This window comes from Nothobranchius furzeri, chromosome 10 (genome assembly GCF_043380555.1).
Source record: "Nothobranchius furzeri strain GRZ-AD chromosome 10, NfurGRZ-RIMD1, whole genome shotgun sequence".
Lineage (NCBI taxonomy): Eukaryota > Metazoa > Chordata > Actinopteri > Cyprinodontiformes > Nothobranchiidae > Nothobranchius > Nothobranchius furzeri.
Genome location: NC_091750.1, coordinates 40,701,648 through 40,720,910, shown reverse-complemented (window position 1 = coordinate 40,720,910; position 19,263 = coordinate 40,701,648). Strand labels below are relative to the sequence as shown.

At 44.5% G+C, this 19,263-nt stretch overlaps 1 protein-coding gene across 6 annotated transcripts in view; it reads right to left on the bottom strand.

Annotated features, from left to right (window-relative positions):
• The window catches only part of robo3 (roundabout, axon guidance receptor, homolog 3 (Drosophila)), an 85,325-nt gene that overhangs the window by 41,722 nt on the left and 24,340 nt on the right, over window positions 1–19,263 (bottom strand). For 4 of the 6 annotated variants that reach the window (XM_054730425.2, XM_054730424.2, XM_070555647.1 and 1 more), the window contains exons 2-4: window positions 10,457–10,783; window positions 3,260–3,417; window positions 1,085–1,205 (exon numbers count right to left, since the gene is read on the bottom strand). In XM_054730425.2, coding sequence (XP_054586400.1) covers window positions 1,085–1,205; window positions 3,260–3,417; window positions 10,457–10,783 — 606 coding nt within the window. Of the gene's footprint in view, window positions 1–1,084; window positions 1,206–3,259; window positions 3,418–10,456; window positions 10,784–18,348; window positions 18,867–19,263 lie in introns of those variants that run through there. The other 2 variants (XM_015960190.3, XM_054730426.1) reach the window with 2 other exon arrangements.

Genomic DNA, 19,263 nt, shown 5'->3' with positions numbered 1-19,263 from the left:
ATGAAGCTGAAGCACCCAGATAATACTGTAGTAATCTGATTACATTCTGCAGGTAAACGCGTTATTCTGTTAACGAACTGGTTCTAATGGAGCTGAAGCACCCAGATAATACTGTAGTAATCTGATTACATCTTGAATGTAAACGCATTAATCTGTTTACTAACTGGTTCTAATGGAGCTGAAGCACCCAGATAATACTGTAGTAGTCTGATTACATTCTGCAGGTAAGCGAGTTAGTCTGATTACGAACTGGTTCTAATGGAGCTGAAGCACCCAGACAATGCTGTAGCAATCTGATTACATTCTGCTTTTTAACGCGTTAGTCTGTTTACGAACTGGTTCTAATGGAGCTGAAGCACCCAGATTATGATGCAGTAATCTGATTACATCCTGCATGTAATCGGGTCAGCTGAACTAAAAAAGTAGGACACTCGCATTACAGAAGTGGTCAGAGCACAGAAGTGGTCTTCTGAGAAGACCACCATCACAAAGCAATAGCGTAACACCATAAAACAGGACAGTACGTACCAGACTAGCTGTGCTGCAGCATTGTTCTGCATTCCTTCAGCCATAGTACATATCCTGTCTCAGTTAACTCTGCTTCCCTCTCGCCAGCCTCTGTTTAACGCTTGTGTGGCTATAAGCTAACCAGAAGAACATCGCCACCTACTGTACCGGAGTGGAACGAGCTTTATTTGAGAGGTCGGTTTTCTAATGTGCATGTAAACTAGGATAAACACTCCCAGCTACGTACAATAAAATCGACCTGGATCCACTTAGATGTTGGTCAGTGCACGTGTAACTGCACTGAGTGTGTATTTGTGAAACTAAACAGCAACTGTCTGGTTGAATGCCTCTGGTTCAGCCCAAAACAAACAGGTCAGAGGACAAAATGAAAGAAAATGCACTGAAACACACTAGCATGGATGTTTAAATGAACAGAGAAGCAGGAACTGATTAGATTGAGCTAATCCTGAGGCCCAAAGAAAAAAATACTACAAACACTGAGGCTTCTATTTTAATAACGTCAGTCTCCAGAAGTCAGTGGTCAGGTAACCAAAACCTCTCAGTGCAAATGACTCACCAAACACCACCAGTTCAGCTGGATCACTGTCCTTCTCTCCCACCATGTTGGTCCCAACACACACGTACGTACCGGCATCACTTTTCCTGGTAGTGGAAATCATCAGCTTCCCTCCACGGATCTGAAAACAAGGTACATGCTCTCCATGAAACATCCGCCCAGTGTCTTGTAACTCGTCACCTGATCTGATGTCTAATCAAGAGACCAGCTCTCAGGGAGATGTTCTGTATGTGGCTGGACACATTACTCAGCTAAGTGGAATCAGACACAGAGGATGGACACAACCCCTTTCAAACCCCCACCTTCTTTTGGCAGAAGTACTACATCATTAGTTTAACTACATATACTATGTATGCATTTAGGGACAGCAGCAGCTCAGGAGGTAGAGCGGGTTGGCCAGTAATCAGAAGGTTTGATCCCAGCTCCAGACAGAGGATGTTGTTGTTGTGTCCTTGGGCAAGACACTTAACCCAGCTTGCCTGCTGGTGGTGGTCGGAGGGACCGGTGGCGCCTGTGTTCAGCAGTCTTGCCTCGGTCAGTGCACCGCAGGGTAGCTGTGGCTACATCGTAGCTCTTCCCCACCAGCCTGTGACTGTGTGTGTGTGAATGGATGTGTTGTGAAGAGCCTTGGGGGGTTGTAGAACCCTAAGAAGGTGCTATACACAAACAGGTCATCCTCCTTAAAGCTGCTTTCCGGAGTTTTCCTCTTTCAGAAATGATGTATGATTTGTCAGAAATCCGTAAAAGTGATTATCGTATCATGTACTGTGACACCATATGAGCAATATGTCTTTTTTTTTTTTTTTGCTAAGCACGCCCCCTGCCCGGCAGAGCTCCATGCAATAGGAAACTGAGCGCCGACCAGAACTAACCAATAGCGTTAGACTACCGCTTAGATGCTTCAAATGTAAGGAGTTGATGAACTTTTCACAGACAAGAAAGTCTCTAAAATATAAATATATGAAAACACAGCATGACATGAGAATAATACTCGTAAAACAACGTGTTTTAGCTGTTTGTCGGCTACAGAAGCCAATTTATAAACAGAGACATGAAGTCGCCATCTTCAACAAAGGAACAGCGGTTTTGTGTGATATGCTTGTCAGCCACTAGATGGTGCCATTGAATAAGAGAAATACTCCGGAAAGAAGCTTTAACTATTTCATAGATCATGTTTTAAATCCTGATTTGCAGCGCCCGATCCTTTCAAGTAGAAATAAAATGTCAATAAGGATCAGAATTTCTGTTGCAGATTTGGCTTGCATCCAGCTCTGACCTTCAGCTCTTGCTGGGTAGGTTCGCGGCCGAGTGTGAAGCGGCTGGGATGAGGATCAGCACTGAGACCATGGTTCTCGACCACAAAAGGGTGGCTTGCCAACTCCGGGTCGGGAGAGAGGTCCTACCTCAAGTGGAGGAGTTTAAGTATCTTGGGGTCTTGTTCACGAGTGAGGGTAGGAGGGATTGGGAGATCGACAGGCGGATTGGTTCAGCATCTGCAGTGATGCGGACGCTGAACCGATCTGTCGTGGTGAAGAGGGAGCTGAGTCACAAAGCCAGGCTCTCGATTTACCGGTCGATCTACGTCCCAATCCTCACCTATGGTCATGAGCTTTGGGTAATGACCGAAAGAACGAGATCGCGGATACAAGCGGCCGAAATGAGTTTCCACCGTAGGGTGGCCGGGCTCAGCCTTAGAGATGGGGTGAGGAGCTCGGACATTCGAGAAGGACTCGGAGTAGAACCGCTGCTCCTCCGGATCGAAAGGAGCCAGTTGAGGTGGTTTGGGCATCTGGTCAGGATGCCTCCTGGACGCCTCCCTGGGGAGGTGTTTCGGGCATGTCCTGCCGGCAGGAGGCCCCTGGGTCGACCCAGGACACGTTGGAGAGGTTAAATCTCCAATCTGGTCCGGGAACGCCTTGGGGTCCTGCCAGAGGAGCTGGTGGAGAAGGCCGGGGAGAGGACAGTCTGGAGCTCCCTAGTTGGGATGCTGCCCCCGCAACCCGGATAAGCGGAGGAAGACGACGACAACGATTTGGCTTACAGCAGGGTCAGTGGGTTCCAGTAGGGCCAGTGGTGCCACATCTGGATTCGTCAGGATTAGATCACAGCTAAATTAGAAAATGTTAGAGAGTTTTTCTGACAAACAACTCCTTAATCTTTACAGAATCAACTTACAGTGATCCTTTCATCCCGATCGTTGACCCGGATGTTATTCTTCTTCCAGGAGATGGTGGGCTCTGGGTGGCCTCTGGGCGGGACACACTCCATGACAGCAGGTTCCCCTGCTGCCACCACCACGTCACTGGGCGTCTGACGGAAGTCGTCCCTCAAAACTAGAGACAGAAGGAAGGTTCAGATGTGTGTGAAGCTGTGTGCTGATGGATGGGGAATCGACTGGACTTCTTATGGAGTCCACACCTGCTACACACACAGGTACACACACACTCACAAACACACACATACACGTACACACACACACACATACACGTACACACACACGCACGTGTGCACACACACACATGCATACACACACACAAACACAAACGCACACACACACACACACACACACACACACACACACACACACACACAGACGCTGAATTAGCTCCAGTATGAAGTGCTGATTTGCACAAACAGGAAGTGTAAACTCACAGAGGCTGCAGGTCTCCTGCTCTATGAGCAGACCATGCTGGGAATCAGTTGGTAAGGTGCTATAAACGTTCCTGCTGCCGTGCGGAGCAGTTGGGGAAACACATTTCAACAAAAGAACAGATACCGGCTACTGAACCGAGCAGAATACTGACGTAACACTGGTGCACGAAGGTGCAGCTTTCAACCAACAGGAGAGAGAGGGAGAGACGGGGTAAACAGTGAGTGCATCAGAGGGACCGTACTGGTGTTTTTGAGCAAAACTATGGCTGTTAAACGTCCTCCTTATAAAAAATGTACACCCAGACCCCCCACAGGTGTCTCTCGCACAAAGGTCAATACTTCTCATTTTTATTAAGTCTATAAATGTTTTACCCAGTAACGGATATGATTGAAAATGTAGGGAAGAACAATTATTTAAATAACATACTCAAGTAAAAGTAAAAGTACAGATTACTGAGAAAGTATGAATACACCAAAAAGTTACTCAATTACAGTAAAGTGAGTAAATGCAAATCATTACCTTCCACCAAGAGGGTAGAGGTCTGTCGTTGTAATGCTCACAGCCAAACTTGCTTACATTCCCACTCCTTACCAGTAGGTGCCAGTAACTTTCAGAAAAATTTAACTAACGTAAATAAAGAATTTACATTTTGAATTAGAGAGAAAAGTCATATTCCACTGAGACACATGATTTGCTGATGAGACAAAGCCTAGGGCTGCTCAATTAATCGAAATTTAATCCCAATTACGACCTGAGTTTTGAACGATTATAAAAACAAAACAAGCCAATTATTTGCTCCTCCCATTTGCGCTGCCCTGAGTTGCAAATGAAGCACTCCTCCCACAGTGTTGCAAACTTTGCGACTTTGACGCTATTTCTAGCAGCTTTTCAGACCCCCTTCTTGACTTTTTTAATCCTAAAAGTACCTAGCGAACACCTTGGAAACATCTCTGGTAACCCTTAGCTACTTTCTGGATAACTGTCGTCGACATTACCTGCAGGTTAGCTAAACACTCCGCCTGTGCTCTGGACCGTTCTTCAGGACATTAGGAAAGGGAATGATGTAGTGATGTGTCGGTCGCTACAGAAACGGCTCTCAGAGCCGGCTCCCTGTTGGACTAACCAGAGTGAGTGACACACACACCGCACCTATGGGCTCCTGAGCCGCTAAAAACGGCTAAATGTGCACGTGCGGCGTGCAGCGTACTAAACACACGTGCAGCTTTCCCGATTGCTGTGAGCCCGGGTTGGGGGTGGGGGGGTGCAGCTGTGGTTGGGACAATTATTACATTAACTGATGGACCTGTAAATAAATAGTTTATAAATAGGGTAGAAATAGATAGAAATTAGTTCCTCACTCTGATAAATAATAACTAACCTCTCTGAGGACACGGTGCTCGTGCACTCTCCTACAGCACCTTGACATGACTCAATAAATGTTATGCAACATTTTGTGAACATCAATTTATTTGCATTTATTTGTTATAAATGCCACTGCATAATTCTTGCTGTCAGTATTTGCACGATATTGGTATTTGGGTCTGTACTGGTTAGACTTAAATGAGTTAAACCAAGGTCTATAGCCCTTGGGACATAGACTATGAGCTATAAGTATATTAGTCTTTTTATACTGGGAATCAGGAGTTATTTTAGTGATCATCTTGTTTCTTATTTATTTTTGTCCTGATTGTGGCCTGAGCAATTTTATGACAGAATAAAAACAATTAAAATCAACATAAATTGAAAAATCGTCTAAAATCATCGAGATCTCAATTTTGGTCACAATAATCGTGATTATTATTTTTGCCATAATCGAGCAGCCCTAGCAAAGCCTGTCATTGGTTCTTTGGGAAGGTAGCTAGAATTGGAACCAAATGTAATGTACACGTAGACTTTTTAGCAGATCAACAAGTGAGTGGGCTATTTTGTATGGATATGGCAGACCTTTGTGGAGGTTTCTATTTCACACACTCACGTTTGAGCTGCCCAGGATTTGAGAAAAGAGTCTGAGTCAAAAAATGCAAATGAGCCACAAGTAATTTGTTTGCAAAACAGGAGTAGGATGGAGGCTCAAGCTTGGTTTATGTTTGACGCGTCCGCGAGGTCCGCATGGCTCCGCGCAGAAAAGTTGCATCATTTTAACAACCACGCCCCTCCACCGCGCCTCCACACAGCCCAAACTTTCCACACCGCGCACCTAGGAAATTTTCTAAGCACGCGGATGGTCGAACGCGGAAAAACATGGCGGACTGGCAAGAACTAGTATGGCAGAGGTTCGTAAATACAGACATTTGTATGATTCAGCTCTCAAAGATCAACGTGATCAACATGTTGTTAATAATTCTTGGAGAGAAAAAGCTCGTACTGTCGGAAAAGACGAGGACGCTGTTAACAAATGCTGGAATGCCATGTTGTAAACAACAGTCATTTTTACTTCTATGGTGTAGTGTTGGATGCATGCCGTAGAGCTCTATGCTGCCCCGTTCAGTTTGGGAGAATATTGGCTCACCGCAGAGACAAGCCGCATGAACCATAAACGCTGCGAGTTGTGAAGCGCGTTCCATCCGCGAGCCGCATCACCAAGCGGAAAGTGAATGCGTCAAGCATAAACCAAGCTTTATGCAGATCTGTGTAGTTGTATGTATTGGTGGAGAATAACACTGCTCAGCACAGATGGATTTAAACCCCATTATTTGGCTGACTGGATACTCCTGTGACCAGGAGAACTGAAAGGCAGAGACAAAAACGTTATCTCTGGCCTGCTCCAAAACAATAAATGTTATCTGAGGCCTAGTCCACACGTAGCCGGGGTTTTTTAAAAACGAATATCCGCCCCTCCAAAAACTTGCATCCACACCACTGCGTTTTAAAAAAAAACCTCTGTCCACACGTACCCGGATAAATACGTTGTTAAGAACATGCCAGACCTGTAGGCGGCAGTACTTCCCCCGTTCTTAACCTCGTCCTTCGTCTGTGGTCTTCCATAAGGAGCAGTAATTCCGCTTGCAAAAACAAACAAGCAGAAAGCGCTTGGACAATTGATGGACCGGGTAGTGACAGAGCGCAGCTCTGAGGGCTTCCATGATGCCGGCTAGTGTAAACACAGGTCGCACACGTGATGTCAGCATTTTTTTGTCGCAGAAAGTGACGTTGCGGACCTTAAAACTCCGGTTTTGTCCGTCCACACGCAGACACCCAAAACGGAGAAAACGCAGATCTTCACTTTGGCCGGAGTTTTTAAAAAGATCCGTTTTCGTGTGAAAAAACTCTGTTTTCGTGTGGATGACAGGCCAAAACGTAGAAAAATATCTACTTTTAGGCAGATCCCCGGCTACGTGTGGACAGGGCCTGAATCTGAGTCCCCACTTTGGCCTTGGCTTCTGAAAACAAAACCCCCGTGGAAGGAATACAGACACTCACTCTCACCCCCTCCTAACCTATTCCTGACATGGAAGTGTGGATCTGGGTGGAGGATCACGGAGCCATGAAGGACTCACTGCTCACTTTGTCTTCCATTGGTCTCCAATAGGGCTGCAGCTATCGAATATTTTTGTGATCGAGTACTCTATCGAATCTTTTATCGATTACTCGAGTACTCTAATAAATTACTCTTTCGCGTTTTTAAACCATTATATCAGCATGTTATAAAATATGAAAGACCTCTTGAAATGAGAAAGCAATTGCCAGTTATTCTTCAAGTTTTATTCAAAATTAGTTTTCAAAACTTCAGCACTTCAACTTTACTTCACAGTTAACAAATGCGAGCGGCTATGGCCGAAACAGCACCAGAACCGCTCGCGGTGCATGCGCAAACATGGCTCGCCAGCTGTTTCCCTTTTAACACATGTTCGGTTTAATTTCTACACTTTTTTTTTGTCTCACACTAACAAGGATTGTCGAAAGCATGTTTGCCGTGGTTATGTCAAATTATACTGATCACAAAACATTTATTTACTTTCTTTCGTTTTCCTCCATAAACACCTGTCCTCCTGCAGCAACCCCGAGGGACAACATACATCAATAACAACACAGTAAAAAGTCCGACGTGTTGAAAAAACTGCTATTTTTAGCACATTTTAAGTCCGACGTGTTGCTACCAGACATACGGTGTGAGCTGAAACTAAGTGCTACAAATGAAAAAGTCACACAGTGTCTGCAGAATATATAGAAATACAGGCTAAAATGCATCATCTTGTAGAGGCTCCAAGTCCATTTGCAGAATAGACATTTACATGTGGATGTTTCCTGGTCAGGTGCTGCAGCATCGAGGATGTGGTGTTGTGGTAGGCTAAACCCATTTTACAGTTTTTACACTGGACTACGTTTTCTGCCTTACGACGTGAAAAATGGTCCCACACCTGTGACATTTTGTGTCTTTTTCACACTCCACCGCATTGTCCGCCATGGCTTAAAAGAAAGTTAAGTTGCGTTCGCTACTCGCGTGTGCATTCAGTGCAGTGTGTATGTGCGTCACTTATTTCGGTCCGAGTGAAACATGACCCCTGGGCGATTGCAAAGCCATGAATTAACTAAACATGAATTAAATGAAGCTTCGAGGCAGAGAATTTGACTCGAGGATTTTTTGTACTCGAATCATTCAAGGTACTCGAGGAATCGTTTCAGCCCTAATAGAAATACAGGCTAAAATGCATTATCTTGTAGAGGCTCCAAGTCCATTTGCAGAATAGACATTTACATGTGGATGTTTCCTGGTCCGGTGCTGCAGCATCGAGGATGTGGTGTGGTAGGCTAAATCCATTTTACAGTATTTACACTGGACTACGTTTTCTGCCTTACGAAGTGAAAAATGGTCCCACACCTTTGACATTTTCTGTCTTTTTCGCACTCCACCGGGGTCCACGTTGTCCACCACGGGTTAAGAGAAAGTTAAATTACATTCGCTACTCGCGTGTGCATTCAGTGCAACGTGTATGTGCGTCACTTATTTTGGTCCGGGTGAAACATGACCCCGGGCGATTGCAAAGCCATGAAGTAATTGAACATGAATTGAATGAAGCCTCGAGGCAGAAAATTTTACTCGAGGCTTTTTTTGTACTCGAATTTTTCGAGGAACTCAAGGAATCGTTTCAGCCCCACATGACCAACTTTCTCCTCTAAGGCTCTGCTGCCTTTATAAACACAAATAAAAGTGAATAAAATCCATCCATACTTTTTCTGTCAGTGTTCGTATACTGTTTATCTCAAAAAGTCATCGTGTAAAACATTAAACAGCGTTTCTGAAAGCAAAACCTGTTGTGTTTGAGAGATAACGGATTGGTCCAACAGTCCTCACTGGGCTCAGCCGGTCCTGAGGCCATCATTAATGATCTTCTTTCTCACACCACCTGTTGTTAAACATCCCCCAACACCCCAATCACCAGCCCGACCCCACCCAGACTGCAGTCCCATTGTCTAGGGTACTGTTTATCACACACGCACGCACGCACACACACACACACTCACACACACACACACACACACACACACAGCCACATGCATCTACTCCACAGTGTGCTCTAATTAATTCATGGAGGAGGGTTGGCCACCATGTCTGGATCGGTGACCAGCAGACGGCCGGCTCACGCTGAGTGGGGTCAACCAGGAGACCCCGCCTGCTTCCAACCATCTGATCCTCCTTTCAGAGACATAAATGACCACAAGCTCTGTTTGTGACCAGGCTGGGACCTGAAATCCCACTACTGAAGCATGAAGAGACACCAGTTCAGTTTCACGTGAGCAACAGCAGCCAGAACAGATTCTGTCTTTGAGATCTAATCACAGCAGACCATCACATCCAAGCTCCAGGTGTATTTCTCTGCCAGGTGTGGGCACTCAGGCTCGAGGCTGAGCCTTCAGGATGGACCAAGTAACCGTAGCTCTCAACAGGCAAAGGTAACAACAGCCGTAGACTGAAGGCTGGAAGTACCTGAAGAGTCCAAAAGTCATTCCAACAGTTGTACCCATCATACATCCCTGATCAGACCGTACTGTCATCCTGCTAGTCGCAGAGCAGTAGGACCCGGGACCACACCTAGACAACAGGGCAGTGTGTGTGTGTGTGTGTGTGTGTGTGTGTGTGTGTGTGTGTGTGTGTGTGTGTGTGTGTGTGTGTGTGTGTGTGTGCGTGTGTGTGTGTGAACACGTATTAGCAGGAAAGAAGTGTGTCCTGTTTATTGAAGACTTTTGTATTTAGAGTTTTTGACGTCTTGTCCATGCAGAGCTTCCGTAGTTCAGTTACATCCATAGCTGCTAGCCAAAACTCAGAGTTAAAGTCTCTTACGGTTTTCTAGCTTTGCTAAAAAAATTTGTCTGTACTTATTTGATTAATGGCAGTCTTTACTTGTTATTAGACTCCACATGTAATCATTTGGCACGTTCCTAATTCGTAATTTGTTAGAATGGAATTGGCAATATTAGCATCCCTATGGGTTTTTCCATGTATATTAGCATTGTGCTAACCACTCGCTGCCAGTCAAATCGCAGCCTTTGCAATTAGAAAATCTCCTTTTGTCACATCACAATTTAATTGCATATACAGTTAATCGTTCAGCTCTTCAACAGACAGAGCAAAGCGCCAACCTGCAATATCAATCTCTCTCAATCTCTCTCTCTCTCTCTCTCTCTCTCTCTCTCTCTCTCACACACACACACACACACACACACACGCACACACACACACACACTCACAGCTAAACTCTGACTTCATAAAGATCACTCACTTGCCACTTCCAGCGAAGCATTGCGACTAACCGCCTCACCCATGTAGTTGCGCGCCACACAAACATAGATTCCCTCATCAGGTTTGCTTCTCCTTCCATGAACTATTCTCAGGAAAAATAGGGAGCCACTGGGAAGTAACATCCGATGAGATCGAGGGTCCTCTCGGTCCGTCTCGACCCGCTCACCATCCTTGTACCACTCAACAGTTGGCGTGGGCCGTCCCTCAGCCTTACAGTTTAGTGTGGCCGGCTCTCCCTTGGATACAATCAGATCAGACGGATGTTCAACAATTCGAGGAGCAGCATCCTCTATCCTGGGTCGAGATCCTAAAGGAAGCATAAAAGAGCAGGGAAGACACAGAGACATGTTTAATACTGTAACACAGACGTTATTTTGGAATCCTAGTATAGAAAATGGGAGACTAGTCTATGAGAATTAACTGTGACTCGGGTCATAAAAAAGGAACATTGTTCTGTGGCGCTGATGTCATTTTAGGAGAACCTTCTAGGAAATACTAAATTGTTTTATACACCTCAACTCTTATTGCCAAAGAAAAAATTTAGGTAACTTTGTTTTTGCGATATTGCTACTGCTATCGATCCGGCCAATCAACTGTCTCTGACACATTCGCCGTTGCCACCAACTCTTTAAGACAAGATTTTGGGCTGAGGCTGGATGGGCTGTCGGTAGCTGTCAGGGAGTACGAATACCTGAGGCGAAGGACTTTTGCACAATGCTTAAATCTACGTTTAGGTGGACTGACCAAGTTAATAGAAGTGGTTGATGTGTGGATTTTTTGAAAACCGGATTCTCGACCCTGGGTGTACACAACTTTCACAGGTCAGTGCTTAATGAAAGGGCTATCGACTTGGCAGGATTGATAACACAGAGCAGGATCCAGCCTCAAAGATGGTGGTAATGAGGCTTTTAACTACACAGACAAATACAAGTAATGAAGGTTGCCAGGACCAAGGGGAAGATACTTTTTAAAGGCAAGACTGATTTTCCCAAATTTCTCTGGGTACTTAAATGCAGGAAAGTCTTTGATTCTGCAAAGAAAACTAATGTCATCTCTTTCGATTCCTGATGTGCGCTACAATATTATTCAACCGGCCACACTTCTAGTAACGATCAGGGAGAATGACAGATGTTCAACGTGGCATTAGAAGCAGAGGCCTTTGTGTGGAGATTAGACCTGTAAATTAGATATGTATGTATGTATGAGTGTGTGTGTGCGTGCGTGCGTGCGTGCGTGTGTGTGTGTGTGTGTGTGTGTGCGTGTACACACAGTGAAACACCAGAAAGGAGGAGAGTTTTGGTGAAATAGTGAGATATTCAAGTTGAAACATTTCTTTTTATAGATCAGTCACAAGTGTGTCAGCAGTCCCACATTTTTGGTCCCATTTTTTTTTCCAGGGTAAATTTGTTTGAACACAATGAATAAAATATAGAAGTCAGCTTCAAACTGCAGTTTGAGTTTAGTGGGGTTTTATCTTTTTTGTTGTTGCTGTTTTGTCAGATCAACAGAGAATGTGTCACATGCTGAAGAGCTAAACTACTCCAATGCTCTTTGACAGACCAGTTGATCTATACAGATCAGATGGGCAAGTGGGTGGAGGACGAGGAAGTGTGAAAGCATGTTTGTTTTTCTGTGAAGATTCTCTTGCATTTTTATTTTATGATTGCAGGAGAAAACCATCAACAGACTTATAGCAGGAGCTGATATTGATCGTGGTGGTGTGACTGGGTCTAAGCTGACCTGCTCTGCTGGAGATAATCCACTCCTTGAATGTGACTGTTTAGAATAAACATCATATCATTTCTGACATTAGAGTTCGGATGGAGGATTAGGACTAGTACCTTCATTAGAAATCTGCCATATCCACTCATATACATGTCTACCTGGTGGAACATCTAAGTTTCCTTACATTGAACTGAAGTCCCCAAGTGCTTCCACAGATGAGGCATGGTAGTGAAACACCTCCAGTAGGGTCATTCTGTGCATCTTTCTACTTGTTTTTCTTGGTTCTTTTTAAACAGGAAAAAGAGTTGTTCTTTACGTTTTTTTGTTTTCTTTACTTCTTTGTTGTACACAGTGTGATGAGGGTTTTGTGTTTACCTTTGCCAACATTTTTCAACGTCACTGCCGTCTTCATCAGGGTAACCGACGGTTGTTGGTGGCATCACTTCCTTTTATCCGGGGACAGCAGAGGACGATATCACCCTCTGCTGTCCGCGCCCTCTCCGCTGATCACAGTGTCTCATGAATGGTAGACTCCTTCATCCATGTTCATGGTCCTGGGTCCACGCCTCCTTGTTTCAACAGCTTCTTAGATCCATCTTTAGTTGTTCTGTGTTTATGATCTGCGTGTTATCCCAGTCCATTATATGGTTTTCTCTTGTACAGTGGTCTGTTGTGGCTGATTTCTTCTTGTGTGTCTGACTTGTTTCCTTCTCACACTCCTTTCTATGTTCTATTCGTGGTGTGTTGAGTTGGCGTCTGGTTTCTTCTATGTATGTTTGTTACAGAGTCGCTGGACCATTCATGGGACACTGTGATCAGCGGTGAGGGCGTGGGCACCCTCTGCTGCCCGCGGATAAAAGGAAATGATGCCACAAACATCTGGCGGTTATCCCAACGAAGACGGCAGTGACGTTGAAACACGTCGGCAAAGGTCAACACAAACCATCATCACACTGTGTACAACGAAGAACTAAAGAAAATAAAATCAGAAAAACACAGTACGAACGTAACAAAGATGTTTAAAAAAGAATACGGAGAACAAGGAACAAGAGACTTCCAACAGCTGGAAAAGTTACATCAAAATGCTCACGCTTAAGGAACCATCTAGACTTCCAACTTAAGATGCCAGGATGAAGACTTAACTCCAACGGGCCTACAGCTGAAAACACCAATCCGAACTAAGACAGCACAACACATAATGGAAAGGGCCAAGGAAGCACTACTCAAAGAATGGTAGAGGAACATCATAGCAAAACAGAAGCAAGTGGAAAGCGAAATGGAAAAAAGGTACCGGGACCTGATAAACACCTACGAGTTGGAAAGAAAAACAGAAGAACAAATAAACAAACATATGGTGGAACATCAAGAGAGTGAAACAAAGGCATAAAGAGATGGTCACCAAACTCATCAACAAGAAAAAGAAAAACAAGGCAATACCACACACAACTACTGGGTTTGTAACCTCACATCACCAACTAACAGAAGCAGAAGAAAATATACAAAAAACAGGATTAAACGTTGCAATTAAGCCAGAAAACTTACCATATAACGAATTTATTATAGCAACAGAAATGGCATGTCAACAGATTACAGATGAAGGAAAAAAAGTAGAATTAAGAAATAATATGACTGGGACATTAAATAACAGCACAATACAACACAGTAATGTTACAAAAGAAGACAAAACAGCCATTACATCACTTGCTAAACACGAGCGCATCATCATTCTACCACCAGACAAAGGAAGAACAACAGTGATAAAGGACAAAGAAAAGTACAAACAACAGGTGGAGCAGATGCTCGAGGACGAAAAACATACAAAATACTGAAAAAAGACCCGACGGAAGACGTTAAGAAATACATGAAAAAATAACTGAAACCATTACTAGAGAAAGGCTAAATAACAGAAAGAACGTACAAACAATGGATTCCAACAGCAAACATAATTACAAGAAGCTATGGAAACCCAAAGATACATAAACAGAACACTCAAATGAGGTAAATAGTAGACAGCGTAGGTACACCGACATACAATACGGCAAAAGAGATCAGCAAAGTCATCAGTCCACTACTAGGTTACACAGACCAACATTGCAAAAACAGCACGGAATTAGCAAAATAACTAAAAAAGATCACTATTGACGACAAGGACACACTAATCTCACACGATGTTACAACCCTGTTCACTAAAACACCAACCCAAAAAACTATTCATATAGTATTCAACAGCATCAGACAGGATAAAACTCTACGCAGAAGAATAAAGCTCACGGCAGATGATACAGCCCAATTAACAGAACTAATAGCAAATTCAACATACTTCAAATTTGATGGAACTATCTACAAACAGGAAGGCTTTGCCATGGGCAACTCGTTTTCAGCTATCCTCTGTGTTTTTCATGGAGAACCTAGAGCAAAAAGCCATATCCACTGCCCCCTGGACAGTATAATTGACTTATGGAAACGGCACGTAGACGACATATTAGAGATCATTCCAGAAGGACAAACAGAAACATTAACGGAACACCTGAACAACATCGATGACACCAACAACATAAAATGTACATATGAAGAAGAAGAAGGCAGCATAACTTTCTGTTATTATGTTTGCTCGGTGGTCAAGTCTTCCGACTACTGACATTTTAAGTATGATAGGATGTTCTGATATCCATAATAAATATTGGTCTGTGTGTGTTTATGTTCAGGGTTCCATCTTGCTGTCTGGTTCTTGTCATGTCCATGAAGGTTATGCTGCCTTTTCTTCTTCTTCATGTGTACATTTTATGTTGTCTGTGTCATCTATGTTGGTCAGGTGTTCCATTAGTGTCTCTGTTTGTCCTCTTGGAATGATTTCTAGTATGTTGTCCACGTGGCATTTCCATAATTTTATTTTGCAGTTTGGGGGGGCAGTGGCTACGGCTTTTGTTCTAGGTCCCCCAAAAAATCCCATAAAGGGTGGCTGATAACGGGTTACCCATGGTGAGGCCCTATGTTAACTGTGGTAATTGATGTATCACAGAAGCACCTCACAGAAAAACAAAACCAATGCTATCTTTAGTGGTGCGTCGCTTCTGTGATGCGTCCGAAAACGGCCACGTCACAGCTGGTTTACACTTCATAGATTATGACTAAAATGCCCTGAAAAAAAGCGCATTTGAGCAAATCCCGCTGTCCAGGCGAACCGTGACCAGGAGGATTGAGGACATTGCAGGGAACCTGGAGCTTCAGCTGCAACGTGAAGTGGCAAGTTTTGACGTTTTCTCATTGGCCTTAGACGAGAGCTGTGATGTCCGCGACACAGCCCAGCTGCTCGTATTTGTCCGTGGATAACGGGCTTCAAGCTCACAGAGGAGCTGGCAGCAGTGCAGTCGATGAAAGGGACAATGACAGGGAGTGATCTTTTTACAGAGGTAAATGTGCGCATGGTCACTCTGGGATTGAAATGGGAGAGACTGTCAGGTGTCACAACAGACTGTCAGGTGTCACAACAGACAGTTGTCCAAATCTTACAGGGAAAAATGTCAGACTTTTGAAACGCATGCAAGATAAAGTTGTTCTGCGTAACGCATTTTTACAAACATGAACATTACCATGTTAGGAGCATTACATGGTGAGTTTTCAAGGCGTTTTGAAGATCTCAGAACAATCGAGGATGAAATGCACATGATTTCCTCTCCCTTTACCTGCAGTGTGGATAATGCAACCAGTCATGTGCAGCTGGAACTCATTGACCTGCAGTCTGATGCAGTACTGGCAGAGCACTTTAAGTCAGGATCTCTGCTGGATTTTTACTCTTCTCTTAAGGAAGAGAACTTTCCAAACCTGAGGAGACATGCTCAGAAGATGTTGGTTCTCTTCGGCTCTACCTACATTTCTGAACAAACATTTTCAATGATGAAGTTTAGAAAATCCAGGTATAGATCCTCTCTCACTGATGATCATTTGTCAGCTGTGCTTCGCATCTCCACCTCAGACATTCAACCTGACTTTGATGCACTCGTTAAAGCCCAGCAGAGACTAGATTTCTGTCACTGAATAAGAAAAAAATCACTTAAAAACACAAAATAAGGTGTTTGGACCAAAAATGTAGGCAACTAGCAGTGAACTGGGACACTTTTTTTGAAACCTCTTTCTCAAGATCACAGTTGAGTGATTTTATTTTACAGACAATACTGTGTGTCTGTAGAATGCTAAGAACCTCTTTCCAACAATATTTGAAACAAAATGTGTTTTGGAGTGAATGTGACTGAAACTGTTAACTAATATAAGTCACAAATGTTTAACAAAAACCAAATGCTCACAATTTCTTTTACCATTGCCTTGGGAAATTTGAATAAATCACATTTTTGTAAGACAACCTCTCTTTTTCCTTGTTGCTCATTTATAACATATAGTCTACTCTTACCAGCTTGAAAAAAACAATGGTATTTACTGCTTTTTATAAAGAAATACCATTAATATTATGCATAATTGACTTCAGCCTTTTGGCCTGGCCCTCCACAAAATTTTCTGTTTCTCGTGTGGCCCCATGGAAAAAATAATTGCCCACCCCTGTTCTACGTAATAAAAACCATTCAGTTAAAAAAAATCACGTTATAGATACTATAGAATGGAACAGCATCATAGAACATAAAAATCACCTCATGCTAGGTAACTAATTACTGTTACAATGTGGTACCTGAGGTACTAGCTGAGTTGGGGTGACGGTGGCACTTACCATCCCCCCCACCCACCCCCCCCCACCCCCACTCCCTGGTCGGAGGGACCGGTGGCGCCTGTACCTGGCAGCCTCGCCTCTGTAAGCGCACCCCAGGGCAGCTGTAGCTACATGGTAGCTCATCCCCACCAGCATGTAAACGACTGAATGACTGACTGTGCTACTGTTTCTCATCAGTATCAGCGGAGGGGTCGTCCGTGTACGCGGAGGAGGAAGGGCCGGGACCACGCTTAGCCTGGCGGCCTACGATGTAGCCGCAGCTGCACCCGTCCATCAAAGGCCAAAGCAGACACCCGAGCTCTCAAACCCAGGACCAGCAGCAGGAGAAATGACCTCCATCAGACATCTGAGTAATTGTGTCATTCCAGCCACATTACCCCCCCCCCCCACCCCCCCCCCCCCATTTCCTCCTCTAAAGGAAATGACTTGTGCGTTTTGACTGTGATCACAGGTTTGAGATTGGCCTCGTCTGTTTTATCTGCAGCTCCTCCCGCTCATGCGACTAAGATTACCTAACAGTGCTGAGACGTTTCAGCCAGCTGTGGGTAACTCAATGAGACTTACTCACAGGTAACATGGGTATCAAAGGTTTTCAAAGGACAGCTATTAGGACAATTTTAAAAGCTGTAATAGTTTAATGGTCGACAAGAACACGGTTATGAGCTTCTTTGCACCAAATCCTTCTCACACAAAGCGTCTCAGCAGTTTTGTTCTTGACATTTTCAGTACCTTCCAAAAGGAGCCATTTCAGGGCTCTGTCCCTTTAAGAAAACACACCCACACCCCACTCAGGTGGGAATGACAAGCTGAGAAGCTCTGATCCCAGAGGGGTGGGGTCAGAGTAGGTTCTTTCCTAATATCCTAATTTGTGAGGTCACAAAAGGCTCATTGTAGGCACATGGTTCCTGAAACCCAACGCAGACAGGAAACGGTTGGAGAGGGTTTTACTTCACATCAGAGTGTTTATAGAGAACTCTTCCTGTATAAGTTGTTGACTGCTGTGATTAGCCGGACCCAAAATTGTTCAGGCCAATGGTGGACCTACCGAACCACAATGGAGACGACCTGCAGAGCAAAGTCCTGTGCTGCTACAGTCTGTCTAAACCTATTGGCTACTAGAGACCCACATGGCAGCATTTCATGGTGCAGAAGCTGAGTTTTCCATAAGAAGACCCTTATTCCAGCCTTTGTAGTGACAGCAGAACATCCGGAGCCACTCAAGAAGCACCTTCATCAAGCCTTCACAAGCATGGGCAGAAGACACCACAGACACCAGGGTCTTTTCTCCTCCAACAAGCGCATTCATCACTGATACAGGAGCTTTCCTGTTGGGACAGGTGTAGCTCCGAGCCACGCCCCCTCTCCTCTGCTGGACCAGGTGATGCTGCGGACTCTGAGCTAGTGAGAACATTCAGAACCAGAACACTTACCATATGCCAAAGTTCTGAGAACAAAGAACAGCAGAACCGGACCCAGGGTCAGCCCTTTCTCCATGCTGTCACGCTTCTTTCATCTGGTCTCCTGCGCACACGGTCCGTCTGCCCGGTCCGGTACCGGGAACCAGCACCAGAGAGGGGTGTCCACCCAGGCTACCAAACTAAACCGGGTCCGAACTCCATAGAAAACATCCCAGCTGCTGCAGAATTACAGCCCAACTTTCGGGCATCAAGTGTAGCGCTGCACGAACCCGTCCGGGTCCCCAGGAAGCGAGCCGAAGGGATGGGGGAAGAGGCGACCGTGAGCGGCAGGACCTCGGTCTGTGAGCCGCTTTAAGCTCTGATCCTCCGTGAGGAATCACACAGGTCCACTTCCTGTCCCGGTTCTCCTCTCTGCGGTTCCGTTCGGCTCCTCTGCTCCGGACTGGCTCACAGCATCCTCACAAAGCAACAAGATCCTACCGGCACGCGCGCACGCACACACACAAACGCAAACGTTAAAGCGCGCTCTCACCTAGAGAGACTGCAGCACAACCGGGTGACCTTTCAAAATAAAACCAGGACGAAAAAAAGTAGAACTCCAGACCTGAGCAGAGGCGGACGGACAGACAGACAGACAGACAGACAGACAGCCAGACAGCCAGACAGCCAGACAGATAGATAGATAGATAGATAGATAGATAGATAGATAGATAGATAGATAGATAGATAGATAGATAGATAGATAGATAGATAGATAGATAGATAGATAGATAGATAGATAGATAGATAGCAAATAAGCTACATATACTTAAATATTTATAAACCAGAATACTTAAAGAATATTAATAAAAATTAATTAGAAATGAACTATTATTACAGAACTAAAATGTGTTTACCATCCAACATGGCCACAGCAGTTCTTTTCTA